Source organism: Hemiscyllium ocellatum, chromosome 15 (assembly GCF_020745735.1).
Source record: "Hemiscyllium ocellatum isolate sHemOce1 chromosome 15, sHemOce1.pat.X.cur, whole genome shotgun sequence".
In the NCBI taxonomy this organism is placed as follows: Eukaryota; Metazoa; Chordata; class Chondrichthyes; order Orectolobiformes; family Hemiscylliidae; genus Hemiscyllium; species Hemiscyllium ocellatum.
This window is the reverse complement of record NC_083415.1, coordinates 55,121,265-55,136,791: the sequence shown is the minus strand read 5'-3', so window position 1 is coordinate 55,136,791 and position 15,527 is coordinate 55,121,265. Positions and strand designations below refer to the sequence as shown.

At 43.5% G+C, this 15,527-nt stretch overlaps 1 protein-coding gene across 3 annotated transcripts in view; it reads left to right on the top strand.

The window, feature by feature from the left end:
* The window catches only part of LOC132822986 (protein phosphatase 1 regulatory inhibitor subunit 16B-like), a 204,161-nt gene that overhangs the window by 45,248 nt on the left and 143,386 nt on the right, over positions 1–15,527 (top strand). For all 3 annotated transcript variants that reach the window (XM_060836487.1, XM_060836489.1, XM_060836488.1), the window contains exon 2: positions 13,805–14,197. In XM_060836487.1, coding sequence (XP_060692470.1) covers positions 13,933–14,197 — 265 coding nt within the window. In that variant the 5' untranslated portion in view covers positions 13,805–13,932. The remainder of the gene's footprint in view (positions 1–13,804; positions 14,198–15,527) is intronic.

Genomic DNA, 15,527 nt, shown 5'->3' with positions numbered 1-15,527 from the left:
TATTTCAGAAAGTCATGAAACATAATGGACAGCGTCAGTGCCTCCAGGATGGAGCCTCCAGGATGGAACCCCCAGGCTCAAGTCCCACTGCAGGACTTGCTTGCCAGGGAAGGAGCATTAATGATGCAACTCCGCTGATAAGCAGCTTGAGAGTGCTTCCACCCTGTCCACACTGCTGTCCTTCTCCCTGTTCCTGCGCTGTGTTTTTTTTGTACTCTTAAAAGGGGGAAAAATTGTGTGAAGCTGCACCATATTACAGATGCAAAATGTTGCCTTTTTTTTAAAAAGGCCTCTGTGCAACTCTGCCTCATTTGGTTTCTGCTTGCTATGACTTAGGCCAGGGGATCTGAAGAGAATGGGACTCAAACCTGTGTTTTGTTTAAGTGGGTTGAATTTATAATCAACTACCCTTCAATTAGGTGCCAATTGATGTTGAAAATAAAAATGCTGCATCAGGGAATGCAGGATGTAATCATCTACTGCGGTTGAATTAAAATGAGCTTTCATTATATATCACATCCATGCTGTACCTGACCTGGAAGAATCCTTAATTGGCAGGGCTTCAATAAGTGGAAGAGCGGTTCTATTCGATTACACTGATTATTCTGTCTACTCTGCCAAGTCATAATGTTCTTCAAGCTATGTATCTTATTAAAATCAGCTGTTAATTCCTCATAGCATTGATTTCCCCTCATTCCACAAACTCTGTTAATGGTAACTTCTGACTATTTTCAATTATTCTACTGGTGCGAATAACCTCATGCAGGAGTTGCTAACATCTCCTGACTTGTGTGTAGACTTGATGGAAGACCTTTATTGAAAGTTTTATTCAGCCAAAAAATCACCTCTTTTCCTTGCTAATCCTGCCTTGATATTAGGTGAGGCAGTGTTCTGTGGTTCTGTTCACTGCTGAGTGTTAGGAAATGCTTTAACCTGCACAACAGGAGGATTAGAGCAGAAATTGAGTTGTTTTGTCTCTGATAATGTTGTAACAATTCAAATGAATACCGTAACATTAGGAATGATAAAAACCAAACGTACCTGTTGGTTGCAAAAGCCAAGTGCTGGAGAAACTCAGTAAGTTTTGTGACAGAGTTAACATTTCGAGGTCAGTGACCCTTCTAGACCCTCACTCTGAGTCATAAGATAACAACATAAGGAGCAGGAGTAGGCTATCTGGCCCCTCAAGCCTGCTTCACCATTCAATACGATCGTGGCTGAACTTCTCATGGACTCTGCTCTATTGCCTGCCCGCTCACTATAACTCTTAATTTCTTTAACTGTTCAAAAATCTATCTAATCTTTGCTGTGAAATCAAGCAATGAGGTAGCCTCAGCTGCTTCATTGGGCAGAGAATTCCACAGATTCATAACCCTTTGGGTGAAGATGGTCCTCCCAACTCAGTCTTAAATCTGCTGCCCCTTATTTTTGAGGGTATGCTCTCTAGTTCTGGGGTCACTGGACTCGATCCTTTACCTGTATTTTTCTCGCCACAGATGCTGCCAGACCTGTTGAGTTTTTCCTGCACTTCCTGATTTGTTTCAGATCTCTAGCAAACTGCAGTTCAGTATAAATTGGTTGTTGTTTTCACTCTGTGAGAAACTTGCTGCTGACGCTGAACCAGTGCTTTGTAAGAATGTGAAGATATCTTTGACAGGCACATGCTCGGGGTCACGAGCAATGTTCACCTTGGCTCGCTGATTTGTTTTCATGAATGTCATTGATGAAAATTCAGCTTTTTATCAGTAGGTTGTGTGAAATGGGAACAATCCTGGTGCCGCAGAAGTAGCAGCACTATTATTCTTTTGGAGTATTTGTGCCAGAAGGTTTCCAGCGACGTTTTACTGAACCGGCTTCTGAGGGAACCATCTGTGGAAATGATAATGAGCTTTCCGACCGGACTTGGCTTCAGTCTAACCAGACAGATTCCTGGGATGGCAGGACTGACAGACCAAATTGGTTAGGAATAAGTTCACTGGAGTTTGAAGATTGAGGAGAGGGTATTTCATAGAAACCTGTAAAATTTCTGACTGGACTAGACAGGATAAATGCAGAAATGATGTTCCTGATGACCCTGGTTCTGGACTACCAGTCATTTTCTAAGGATATGGGGTAAGCCATTAAGGACTGAGATGAGGAAAAATTTCTTTCCCCATAGAGTGGTGAACCTGTGGAATTTTCTGATGAAACAAAGTGGTTGAGGCCAAAGTCTTGAATATTATCAAGAAGGAATTAAATATAACTCTTGGAGCTAAACCAGTCAAAGGATATGGAGAGAAAATAGGAGCAGATGACTGAGTTGAATGGTCAGCCATGATCATATTGAATGGCAGAACAGGCTTGAAGGGTCTGTGTCTAGTTTCTGTGCTTCTGATATATTGTCTATGAAGGAAGGGACTGGTACTTAGCTTCTAGATCTGTAGCGGATTGAGAGCCAAACGTGTGCTCACCCCTTCAACTAAAGCATACGTTGTCACCTGCTTTTTATTGCCCTATAAAATGGCTGCTTTGAGGCATTATATGGCACACTTCCCTAATAGGGAGACATCCCTTCTTCCCCAGCATTTAATCACCACCCCTCCCCACGATAGTATAAATGCTGTCCCTTCTGATGTAGAGTTGTGAACATAGTCCAATCCATCATGCAAACCAGCCTTCTATCCATTGATTCTATCCATTTGTGGGCAGCACAGTGGTTAGCACTGCTGCCTCACAGCGCCAGAGACCTGGGTTCAATTCCTGCCTCAGGCGACTGTCTGTGTGGCGTTTGCACATTCTCCCTGTGTCTGCGTGGGTTTCCTCTGGGTGTTTGCGGGGTCAGGTGAATTGGCCATGCTAAATTGCCCGTAGTGTTAGGTAAGGGGTAGATGTAGGGGTATGGGTGGGTTGCGCTTTGTTGGGCCAAAGGGCCTGTTTCCACACTGTAAGTAATCTAATCTAATCATTGTCTGTACTTGCTGCTGTCTTGGGAAAGCAGCTAATATGATAAAAGACCCTTCCCACTCCATTTATACTTCCATCAGGCAGAAGATACAAAAGTTTGAATTCCTATGCCAATAGATTCAAGAACAGCTTCTTCCCTGCTGTAATCCGACTTCTGAATGGACCCCTCAAATTTTAGCATTGACCTCCCTCTCTGCACCTTTTGAGTCATAGAGATGTACAGCATGGAAACAGACCCTTCTGTCCAACCTGTCCATCCCGACTAGATATCCCAACCCAATCTAGTCTCCTGCCAGCACCTGGCCCACATCCCTCGAAACCCTTCCTATTCAAATACCCATCCGAATGCCTCTTAAATGTTGCAATTGTACCAGTCTCCCACCACATCCTCTGGCAGCTCATTCCATACACGTACCACCCTCTGCGTGAAAAAGTTGCCCCTTAGGTTTTTTTATTTCTTTCCCCTCTCACCCTAAACCTATGCCCTCTAGTTCTGGACTCCCTGACCCCAGGAAAAAGACTTTGTCTATTTATCCTATCCATGCCCCTCATAATTTTGTACTCTGTTCTATTACTCTGTACTTTGTGGTATGATCTGCCTATATAGCACGCAAAACAATTGTCTCTGTACATGTGACAATAATAATAAATCACATCAAATCGAGAATCAATAGAAGATTATTTAGCAAAGAAAGAAGTCTGAGTAAAGACACAAAGCTCGTATCCAAGTTCAACAAGTAATAGGGAAGGCAAATGGAATGTTGGCCTTTATTTCAAAGTGGGTGGAGTATAAAATTAATAACTATACAAGGTACTATTCAGACTAGTTAGAATACTGTGAACCATCTTGAGCTCTGAGGAAAGATATTACTAGCATTGGAGGCAGTGCAGAGACGGTTCACTAGGATAATACCAGATATGGAAGGATTGTCTTATGAGGAGTGATTGTGTAAATTTGAGCCTGTACTCATCGGAATTTGGAAGAAAGAGGCACAGTGCTATTGAATCATGCAAGCCTCTTAGGGGACTTCTCAAGATTGATGTGGAAAGGTTGCTTATCCTTGCTGAGTGTAAAACCAGGGGGCATAATCTCTGGATAATGGGTCACCCATTAAGCACAGAAATGAGAAGGATTTTCTCTCTACTGTTAGAGAAACTGCAGAATTTTTTGCCATAGGGACCTGTATCATTGTCTATCTCAGCCTTGAATATAGTTATATTTTTAATCAGGAAGGGAATCCAGGGTTAGGGGGGAAAGGCAGGAAAGTAGAGTTGAGGATTATTAGATCACCAATGACTTTATCGAATGGACGAATGGACGTAATGGGCTGAATGGGGGTCTAGATTAAAGTGGTGCTGGAAAAGCACAGAAGGTCAGGCAGCATCCGAGGAGCAGGAAAGTCGATGCTTCGGGCAAAAACCCTTCATCTGGAATAGAGGCAGGGAGCCTGCAGGGTGGAGAGATAAATGTGGAGGTGGGGAGAAAGTAGCATAGAGTACAATGGGTGAATGAAGGTGGGGATGAAAGTGATAGGTCAGAGAGGAGGATGGAGTGGATAGGTGGAAAGGAAGATGGACAGGTCATGAGGGCAGTGCTGAGCTGGAAGGCTGGAGCTGGGATGAGATTGGGGAAGGGCAAATGAGGAAACTGGTGAAATCCACATTGATACCATGGGGTTGAAGTGTTCTGAGGTGGAAGATTAGGCATTCTTCCTCCAGATGTCGAGTGGTGAGGGAACGGTGGTGGAGGAGGCCCAGGTCCTGCATGTCCTCAGCAGAGTGGGAGGGAGAGTTGAAGTGTTGGGCCACAGGTCAGTGGGGTTGATGTTCCCTAAAGTGCTCTGCTAGGAGGTGTCCAGTCTCCCCAATTAGTTTTATAATAGGTGAATGGGCTGAATGTCTACTTCTGCTTCTATGTCTTATGGGTAAAATAAGGAGTATCATGGATAGAAAAATTGCTGACAGTAAAGAGATATGTGTCAAAAGTGTAGTGCTGGAAAAGCACAGCAGGTCGGGCAGCATCCAAGGAGCAGGAAAATCGACGTTTCCGGCATAAGTCCTGTTTCTTTTCCAGATTGGCAGGATAAGATGAGTATGGTCCTGCAGTTGGTCTGTGCTGAGGCCTCGGCTTTTTATATTTCATATTAATGACCTGAGATGAAGGGAGCAAAGGCATGGTGTCTAAATTTGTAGATGACACCAAGGTAGACGGGAAAGTCTATTGTGAAGAGGATGCAGATGGATTGAGATGTGTTGAGTGAGTGATCAAAAATCTGGCAGATGGAATTAAAATTTCAAAATTTAGATTTTATTGTCACCTGTACTCGAGTATAGAAATACAGGAGTATGGTGAAAAATGTACAAAGTCACCTTTCTCCAGTACCATCTTGGTTACAAAACCAAAATTTTTTTAAAAAGCAGAAAAAAAAGAGTCCGAGCTAAAAGGAAAGGAAAGTGTATGGAACGCTCAGCCTCTGCAGGCCCCTGGGCCTAGTTGCAGCCTGAGGCCTTTTGCCGCCACCACCTCAGTTCGCCAGGGGGAGCTATGTTGCTGCTGCTGCCTCCGACTGACGGGACGTTTCTGCCATTCCGCAAATTGACACTCGTTGCTGATGACACCACAGCAAAAGGCTTTAAAGAAAAAAAGCAAAAGTAAAATGGAAATAAAAAGCAGCCGAGGAGACGAGCCCCAACCCAGAATCTCGAACACAGAATCCTGTTAGTCTGCCGTCATCTTGAAACAAAATAGAGGATTATGTTGGAAAATTTGCTCCTTTTACATTTTAGCAGGAAGAATAAAGAAAAGCATTAATTAAACAGCAAATGACTGCAAAATTACAAGGTGTTGAGAGATCCAGGTGCTCTTGTTGGTGAGTCGGAAAAGTTAGTATGCAGGTGCAGCAAGTAAGAGAAAAGGCTAATATAATGTTATCCTTTTATTGTGAGAAGAATTGTACACAAAAAAAACTGTTCTGCTTCAGTTATATCGGGCATTGGTGAGACCACGTCTTAAATATGTGCAGTTTTGGTTTCCTTACAAAGCAAGGATGTAAATATGTTGGGGGGGGGGGGGGAATGTTTAAGAGGACCTTTATTAGATTGATATCTGGAATGAGTGGATTGTTTTTTTTAGGAAAGGTTTGCACAAATGGGCAATGATTTCACTGCAATTTAGAACATTGAGAGGTGATCTACTCGTAATGCATAAAATCCAGAATGGTTTTCACGAGGTGGATATGGAAAGGATGCTTCGTCTTGTTGGTAAGGCCAAAGCATGGGCAGTATTTTTAAAATTAGGAATAAACCTTTATTGTACAGATATAGAGAGAATTTGTTTTCAGAAGGATATGCAACTATGGAATACACTCAGTCTGCTTCAGAAGGTGGTGAAAGTGGAGTCATTGAATATTTGTAAGGTAGCAGTAGACGGGTTTTTGTTGGGCAGGAGAATCTAAAGTTATCAGAGGTAGACGGAAAAGTGGAATTCAAAATATAAACAAATCAGCCATGATTTTCTTGAATGATGGAGTGGCCAAATGCCCTATTGTTCGTGTGAAGTAAAATTTGAAATGAGAGCTTAGAGCAGATTTTAGAAGCATGTTCAAGGAGAAGAGAAAGGTAGAAAATTGCAGAATTGAGGGCTTTGCCAACTGAAGCCATGTCCATCAGAGGTTGAGCAATTAAAATCAGGGAGGCTTCAGGGACCAGACTTGGATATGGATGGCTGGTTTGCGATGTGGCGTAATGTTAACAGCATGGATTCAATTCCTGCCCCAGCTGAGTTTGCCACAGAACTGGCTCAAAGGTAGAAGACAGAGGGTGGTGGTAGAGGGTTGTTTTTCAGATTGGAGGCCTGTGACCAGTGGAGTGCCACAAGAATCTGTGCTGGGTCCACTACTTTTCGTTATTTTATATAAATGATTTGGATGCGAGCATAAGAGGTATATTTAGTAAGTTTGCAGATGACACCAAAATTGGAGGTGTAGTGGACAGCGAAGAGGATTACCTCAGATCACAACAGGATCTTGATCAGATGGGCCAATGGGCTGAGAAGTGGCAGATGGAGTTTAATTTAGATAAATGTGAGGTGCTGCATTCTGGGAAAGCAAATCTTAGCAGGACTGATACACTTAATGGTAAGGTCCGAGGGGGTGTTGCTGAACAAAGAGACCTTGGAGTGCAGGTTCTTAGCTCCTTGAAAGTGGGGTCGGAGGTAGACAGGATAGTGAAGAAGGCGTTTTGGTATGCTTTCCTTTATTGGCCAGAGTATTGAGTACAGGAGTTGGGAGGTCATGTTGCAGCTGTACAGGACATTGGTTAGGCCACTGTTAGAATATTGCGTGCAATTCTGGTCTCCCTCCTATCAGAAGGATGTTGTGAAACATGAGAGTTCAGAAAAGATTTACATGGATGTTGCCAGGATTGGAAGATTTGAGCTACAGGGAGAGGTTAAATGGGCGAGGGCTGTTTTTCCTGGAGTATTGGAGGTTGAGGGGTGACCTATAAAAGTTTACAAAATTGAGGGGCATGGATAGGATGAATAGACAAAGTCTTTCTCCAGGGGTGGGGTAGTCCAGAACTAGAGGGCATTGGTTTAGGATGAGAGGGGAAATATATAAAGGAGACCTAAGGGGCAACCTTTTCACGCAGAGGGTATTCGTGTATGGAATGAGCTGCCAGAGGAAGTGGTGGAGGCTGGTACAATTATCACATTTTAAGGGGCATTTGGATGGGTAAATGAATAGGAAGGGTTTGGATGGATATGGACCAGGTGGTGGCAGGTGGGACTAGATTGGGTTGGGATATCTGATTGGCATGGACAAGTTGGACGGAAGGGTCTGTTTCTGTGCTTTACATCTCTCTGACTCTATGACCCTCCTTCTCAACATTGTCCTCCGATTAAACCACCACCAGTTGTCTCTCTTTCTAATGAGAGAGCAGCCCTTTGGTCCTCTGGATGGTACAGTGGTTAGCAATGCCCTTCTCATAGCACCAGGGATCCAAGTTTGATTCCACCCTCGGGCAATTGTGTATGTGGAGTTTGCTCGTTCCCCCGGTGTCCGCATTGGTTTCCTCCAGGAACTCTGTTTTCTCTCCCTCCAAGGTTAGGTGAATTGGCTATGCTAAATTTTCCATACTGTTCAGGCATGTGCAGGCTAGGTGGATTAGCCAAGAGAAATTGTGGGATTATGGAGAAAGGGTAGAGGAGATTGGGTTTGGGTGGGATTCTCTTCAGAGAGTCAGTATGGACTTGATGGGTCAAATGGCCTGTTTCCACACTGAGAGGATTCTATGACTTTAGTAACTTTACCTTTTACCTCAATGAGCACAAGAATCTGGAAGAGAGCTAGTGTAGATTTGAGATGGGGAATGAGAGCAAGACTGAAAGTATTTAAGAATGAGGATGACAATTGTAAAAAGGTAACTCTGAGCAAGTGTAGGTCAGTGAGTATAAAGGTGATGGATGTACAGGACTTGGTGGGATTTGGGACATGCCAGCTGGAATTCGGATGATCTTAAGTTTATGGAGGCGTGACTGAGAGATTGGCCAGGAATGTGGGTTTGGGAAGTAGAACTCTTTTTCATGCTTGGAGGGAAACGAAAGGCAAAAGGTTTTCTCAATCCTCACTTCTCTTCCACATTTAGTAGTTCTCGAATTAGGTCAGACATGTTTTGTTTTGGAAAGGTTATTTTAATAACTGAAGAGTACATTTTTTTGTATTTATGAGTCACGTATGAAGAATTGCAATGTAAATTGCTGAATGCCAGGATTGTATTATCTTAAATTAATAATTAATGTTGTGTCACCATATATGGATAAAGTAATTAACTTTGCTTTTACCTCACCAAGCTGAAACCGCTCCATTTCAAGAAAGTCTGCAGGAGATTGAATCCCTAGAGATTTATAGATACAATACGCACGTGGGATCATATTTGTCTTATGTGCTGTCGTTTGGATTCCCCTGTGATAAAACAACAACATTTCAAAATCCAGCTATTATTTTGTAATCCAAAATTCAGATCTTGCTTTGACTATACTTCATTTATTGCTATTCAAACAAAATGTGGGTACTCCATTGTTCATTTTTGAAAAGGCCTTTTGTTTTTAATTAAGCTTTCACTCTTCAGTGTGGAACTAATCCTCAATTGGATCCAACTGTTCTGCACATCAGTAGCACACTTCAGTCAATGGGCTAGAATTGGAAAATGTTCCAATCAAATCTAGAGTCAGACAGTGCTATCCTCTCTCTTTCCCATCTTGTTCCTGTGCTTCATCGAACCTTTTTCCAAGTCCCTCAGCAAGCATGTAGGCGCAAGAGGATTAATAATCCACTCGGGTTATCACTTCTCTGTACATGAATCCCATAGCCATCTTTTACTGTCAAGTGTCTCACCTGGTCTGTTTGAATTAGTGCCAGGAGCCAATATAGATTCCCTACAGTGTGGAAACAGGTCCTTTGGCCCAACAAGTCCACACCAACCCTCCGAAGAGTAACCCACCCAGATCCATTTCCCCAATCCTACTACTCCTACATTTGCCCTTTTACTAATGCACCTAATGTACACACCCCTGAACACTATGGGCAATTTTTAGTAATTCACCTAACCCGCACATCTTTGGATTTTGAGAGGAAACCCATGCAGACACAGGGAGAATGTGCAAACTCCACACAGACAGTCGCCCAAGGCTGGAATTGAACCCGGGTCCTTCGCACTGTGAGGCAGCAGTGCTAACCACTGAGCCACTGTACTGCCCTCGGGCAAGAGAAAGATCATTTTGCTTGTGAACTGTCCCCTTCTACAGACCAGACTATGTGAAGATTGGGGAATGGTTGGGGAATGGTTTAGAGGGGACACAGTATATGTTAAAATTTGGAAGGAGTGCAACAGAAACTGGTCATATGGTGGTGAAGCTGGTTATCACGTTATCACCAGAGCTTGGAGATCTGGTGTGAGGCACTCTCTCTCTGCTGGTCTGGCCCATGCCCTAGACCTGCAGCATAGTGTGCAGCCAGATTATCTTCCACCTCATCTGGAAGTCATGAATTGACAAAACATACAAACCTCTAGATAAATAGGGAGAAATATCCACTGCCTCCTGATGGCCACCTTTGAGTAGTAAGCATCAAACTATGCCTAGCTCCACCGTACACACATGCCAAGTGTCCCTACATGTTGAGGTTCTATCTATCCATCCATGGCATTGTGAAGGATAGGTCCACGTAGCCACAGAACTCTCTGCTCAGTGAGCACCAGCCCATGTGGAGGGGTTTATGCAGAAGCACACCTTTTTTGATCACATCAGGCAGTGAAAGCATATGATGTCCTCCAGGCCCTGCAGGAAAGGAGCTGGTGCATTCTGTCAGATGGTTCTCTGAACAGACTGAGGAAGTCATTTCACAGAATGTCTCCTCACTAGACCTTTCAAATTTGCATCGAGGGTCAGCTTGGCTGGCACTATGAAGGACCCTCCTTGTCAAAGCCTTCCTACGTACACAGTGCTGTTGGGGCTGCTGTGGTGAGGAGTGGACTGTTGCCCACCAGCTTATTGTAAGTGCTCTGACACAGCAGGAAAGCACTTTTTTTGGGGGGGGGATTCATCTTGCACAGCTCCACAGCAGTAGCATTGAATCGGCCAGTGAGTTTTAGTTACTGCATTAACATTGACATGCCTTCTCATCAAATTCCATCTAGAGATTTTGCTCCTAATTTACATGGATGTTGCCAGGGTTGGAGGATTTGAGCTGTAGGAAGAGGCTGAATAGGCTGGGGCTGTTCATCCTGGAGCATCAGAGACTGAAGGCTGACCTTTTTAGAGGTTTATAAAATCATGAGGGGCATGGATAGGATAACCAAGTAAAGTCTTTTCCCTGGGGCCGGGGAGTCCAGAACTAGAGGGCATAGGTTTAGTGTGAGAGGGGAAAGATATAAGAGACTTAATGGGCAATTTTTTCAAGCAGAGGGTGCTGTGCATTTGGAATGAGTTGCCAGAGGAAGTGGTGGAGGCTGGTACAATTACAGCATTTAAAAGGCATTTGGATGGGTATATGAATAGGAAGGGTTTAAGAGGGATATGGGCCAACACCTGGCAAATGAGACTAGATTAGGTTAAGATATTTGGTTGGCATGGGCGAGTTGGACCAAAAGGTCTGTTTCCATGCTGTACATCTCTATGACTCTGTGGGCAAAGGGCTTTTCCTTCATTCTTTCATGGGATGTAGATGTTTCTCATTAATTCCTCATTGCCCTTGAACAGATTAGTTCACTCGCCCATTCTTGGGGACAGTTAAGAGCCAATTACATCGCTCTGGTTCTGGAGTTGCACGTGGTCAGTCGAGGTAACCATTTCCTGCTTGAAGGGACATTTGTCAACCAAACGGTCATTGTTTTTACAACAGTTAGGGGGACCATTACAGAAATTAGCTTTAAATTTCTGGCTTATGCATTACTTGAACCTATGTCCTCAGAACATCAGAATGGCCTCTGGATTATTAGTTCAGGGACGTTACCACTAGGCCACAACCCCCTCCATGGTGCATTATGGTAAATATTAACTGATATCAAAAGATCTTCAACTTTTTAAAATTTGGTCTTTTGTTTGCCTGAAATTGTTTGGTCTTCCAATGCAAAGAGCTGTTTTGACCAAGTATTGCAACATTCCAAGGTTCAGGACTATTGGTTGAAGGATGCATTAATGCATGGGGCAGTTGCCACAAAGGCTCATGGGAAAGGTCAGGGTCTAAGGCCCTCATGCGCCGAGGGATTGGAAACGGTAAAACGTCTTGCGGTGTGTATGCACAAGTGAATGTTTGACATGAAATATAGATGTACGTTGTGAATATAAGCTGTGATAGAAATTTACATAGCAGCCCAAAAATAACAATCTATATTGTACTTACACAAACTTTTATGAATAAGGCATAATTTTGGAAAAATGAGTTTTCAGTTCCCAGTGTAGGTTTTAAAAGACCTGTTTCCCTTGCTGTTCAGAAGGCAATTGGAAGTGGTAACTACTGTTTACTTCTTACTGTGGAGTGGGGTCTGGATGATTATGCCTTCAGATTCCTGGATCTGAACTCTGGAAATTCTGCATCCACAGTTTTTCTTTTATATCTCGCTTTCCCAGTTCAAGCCTATCTCTCTCAAATAAGATTTTAGCCATCAAATCCAGTATTATCTTATGTGGCTGCATGGTATAGTTTGGTTTATAATGCTCTTTGCAGTGCTTGAGGATGTTTCATTTTATTCACGACATTTAAATATAAATTGTTATTGTCTTTACCCAAGCCATGAAGTAACAAGTTGAACCAAGCATTATTTTTGTTTAAAGCATTGGCACCGATATACTTTATTTATAAACTAAACAAAAGGACTGTGGATTCTGCGAATCCAAAATTGCTGGAAATACTCAGTTCTGGCAACATCTGTGGGGGGGGGGGTGGGGGGGGGGGGGAGGGGAAAGGGGGAAGGGGGAGAGAGAGAGAGAGAGAGAGAGAGAGAAGAGTTAATCTTTTGGGTCCAGTGACACTTCAGAACTTAAACAGCTCCTTTTTAAGGGGACCTGTAATCGTGGCCGAATGCTTAAGGAGATGGGTTAGGAATCCTTGGGTGGCACAGTGGCTCAGTGGCTAGCATTGCTGCCTCACAGCACCAGGGACCCGGGTTCAATTCCCACATTGGGTGACTGTGTGGAGTTTGCACATTTCCACCCTGTATCTGCGTGGGTTTCCTCCGGGTGCTCTGGTTTCCTCCCACAATCCAAAGATATGCTGGTCAGGTGAATTGCCCGTAGTGTTAGGTGAAGGGGTAAATGTAGGGGAATGGGTCTGGGTGGTTTACTCTTCAGAGGGTCAATGTGGACTTGTTGGGTCAAAGGGCCTGTTTCCACACTGTTGGGAATCTAATGTAAAATGTCCCAGGGTGCTTTGACTGCCCGATTCTGCTTCAGCACAATGACCAGCGAGGAAAGTGGTGATGACGGCACAATCCGATCAACCACGGTTATATGCTTTACTGAATGGCTGAGCAGACTAAAAGGCCCAATGGCCTACTCCCTTCCCCCTAATTGTTGAGCTATGTGAGATACTTGGGCACATGTCTGAAAGTTAGGTATAAAGGTAGGTTGCCAGGCAGTCTTTGGGCGTATGTTGGTGGACACTGGGGAGGAGAAAAGTGAGGATTTTAAAATCAGGGTATTTCTTAATCAAGAGCTGGTGCCCATCAGGGTACTGGGTGAATTGGACCTGGGTATAAGTAAGGACATGGATAGCAGAGGTTTAGATAATCTTGGGTTTATGGAGAGTTGAATGTGGGATGCTAGCCCGGAGTATGTTGGAACAACGGATTCACCCATCAGTGTTCAATTTGTCATCACAGCTGTCCTTTACCTTTCTTGCTAACAATGATCCAAGATGGAAAATTGTTACATGGAGGCTGGCAGTTTTCCCAAGAGATCAGGGATCATTTATGACCCTTGCAGTTTGAGTGCTGTGCCTCCATTTGTTCTTGTCCCATGACCAAGAAGGAGCATTAACGTGGAGGAGGCAGTTGTGAGAAGTGGGAATTTTGCCTGGTCTCTACCTTCCCAGGAAAGCCAGGGCAGAATGAAATTTCTGCCCAAGATCTTGCTGCTCTGTAATCAGACATGCTAGGCAATAGAGTTAAAAAACGTGCCACTGGGCAGCCTAAATGTTCCTCTTCAGGTCATTTGCAAGTTAAACTCAAGAATGGATTTGTAATGTAACCTGCTTCCCTGCTGCTATTAGCTCTGGTTCATTTTAATTCTGTTCTCTGCAGTGTAATGTTGAATATACTCAACTGAATGGATTAATCCTCTGATTTTTGTTTTTGTGTAATGCAGGATCAGGCGATGGCAAGGATTGGATTCACTTCTGGTTCGCCCACCTGCACCAAGAGTAAGTAATACCAAAGGTTTGGATCAGTGCACAGAGTTCTGTGTTTCTCCTCAACCCTGTGGTTCCTCATTTGATGATCCTTCATTCAGTCATGTCGAATCATATGGACCTCCTCACAGAACTCCCATTCCTGGAGAGGCTGCCTACCCCAGACCGCCTCAGAGCTGCAAAGAAACGCCGGACGCAACAGCTGAAAAAATGGGCACAGTATGAGAAAGAGATGCAGAATAAGAAGAGGAAAACTGACAAGAAGAAAAACACAGAGAATCACCAACGAGTCTCCTTCACTCCGAATGTTATGCTCTTAGAGGCTTCATCAAGGAATGATATTGAAGAAGGTAAGTAATTTGCTTAGACACCATTGTTCTAATCCGGACTTCCAATAATTTTGAAAAACTTATTTCCTATTTGCTACGTGGCTTTTCAATATCACACTGTTAGATAGTCCATATTTCTCGTTGTCCTTTTTAAGAACAGAAGTAAAAGAAGCAGGGACAGGCCACTCTGCCCCTCATGCCACCACTGTCATTCAGTAAAATCTTCTACTTATATGATTTGGAGATGCTGGTGTTGGACTGGGCTGTACAAAGTTAAAAATCACACGACACCAGGTTATAGTCCAACAGGTTTAATTGGAAGCACTAGCTTTCGGAGCGCTGCTCCTTCATCAGGTTGGTTCTACCTTTACTCTTACATTCTTATTAACCATGAAATGATGCACTTGCAGTTGAAATTGACGTCTGATGTTGGAGGTGTGTAGCTGTGTGTGTAATGCAGAGTGATACCAACTCTGGTTCAGTTCCTGTACTGCCTGAGATCACATTTCAGCTTTTCAACCTCCCATCGCCTGTGGCATCAGGTTATGATTGTCACCAATCATCTCTCGCTCTTGCTCTCGCTCTCTCTGTAATGATCCACTGCCACTATGGTAGTTTTCACTTTAGAAATTAGGAGTAGGAGTAGGGCCTTCCTTTTCTCTTTCTTCCCTTCCTACCCAAACGTCAATTGAGCTTCAACATATTCAATTATTAAATCTGCAATCGTCTGACATTAAAAATTTTAAGATTCTCAACTCGCTGAATGAAGGAATTTCTCTCCTAAGTAGCCTACTTTGTATATTGATGCTATGACTCTTTTGACCTGGAGAAGAAGAGAACTCCCCAGTGTAGACTCTGCCAAGATTGATCACTTTGTACATTTCAAAAAGATCGCTTGTTCTTTCAAAACTCTTCGAGATTTTGGCCAGTTCCGCTCAATGTATTCTCATCTGAGGGATGGAGCTACTGGATTTTCAGAATGCCCCCTGTGAAATAAGTTCATCCTTCCTTGTACAACGTACCGTCTGTGATCTGATCAAAGCTGCGACATTGCCCAAGGTCATCCTTATTAACCGGTTTTACAAAGGCCAGTCAAAGGGGAGGAGAGAGGAAAGAGCTGAGGTAAGACCAAGAATGGTTATGGGACAAGTAGGGTTCAAAAGATAGAGTTAAAGAGATGTACAGCACGGAAACAGACCCTTCGGTCCAACTCATCAACAATGACCAGATATCCTAACCTAATTAGTCCCATTTGCCAGCATTTGGCCCATATCCGTCTAAACCCTTCCTATTCGTATACCCATCCAGATGCCTTTTAAATGTTGTAATTGTGCCAGACTCCTCCAGTTCT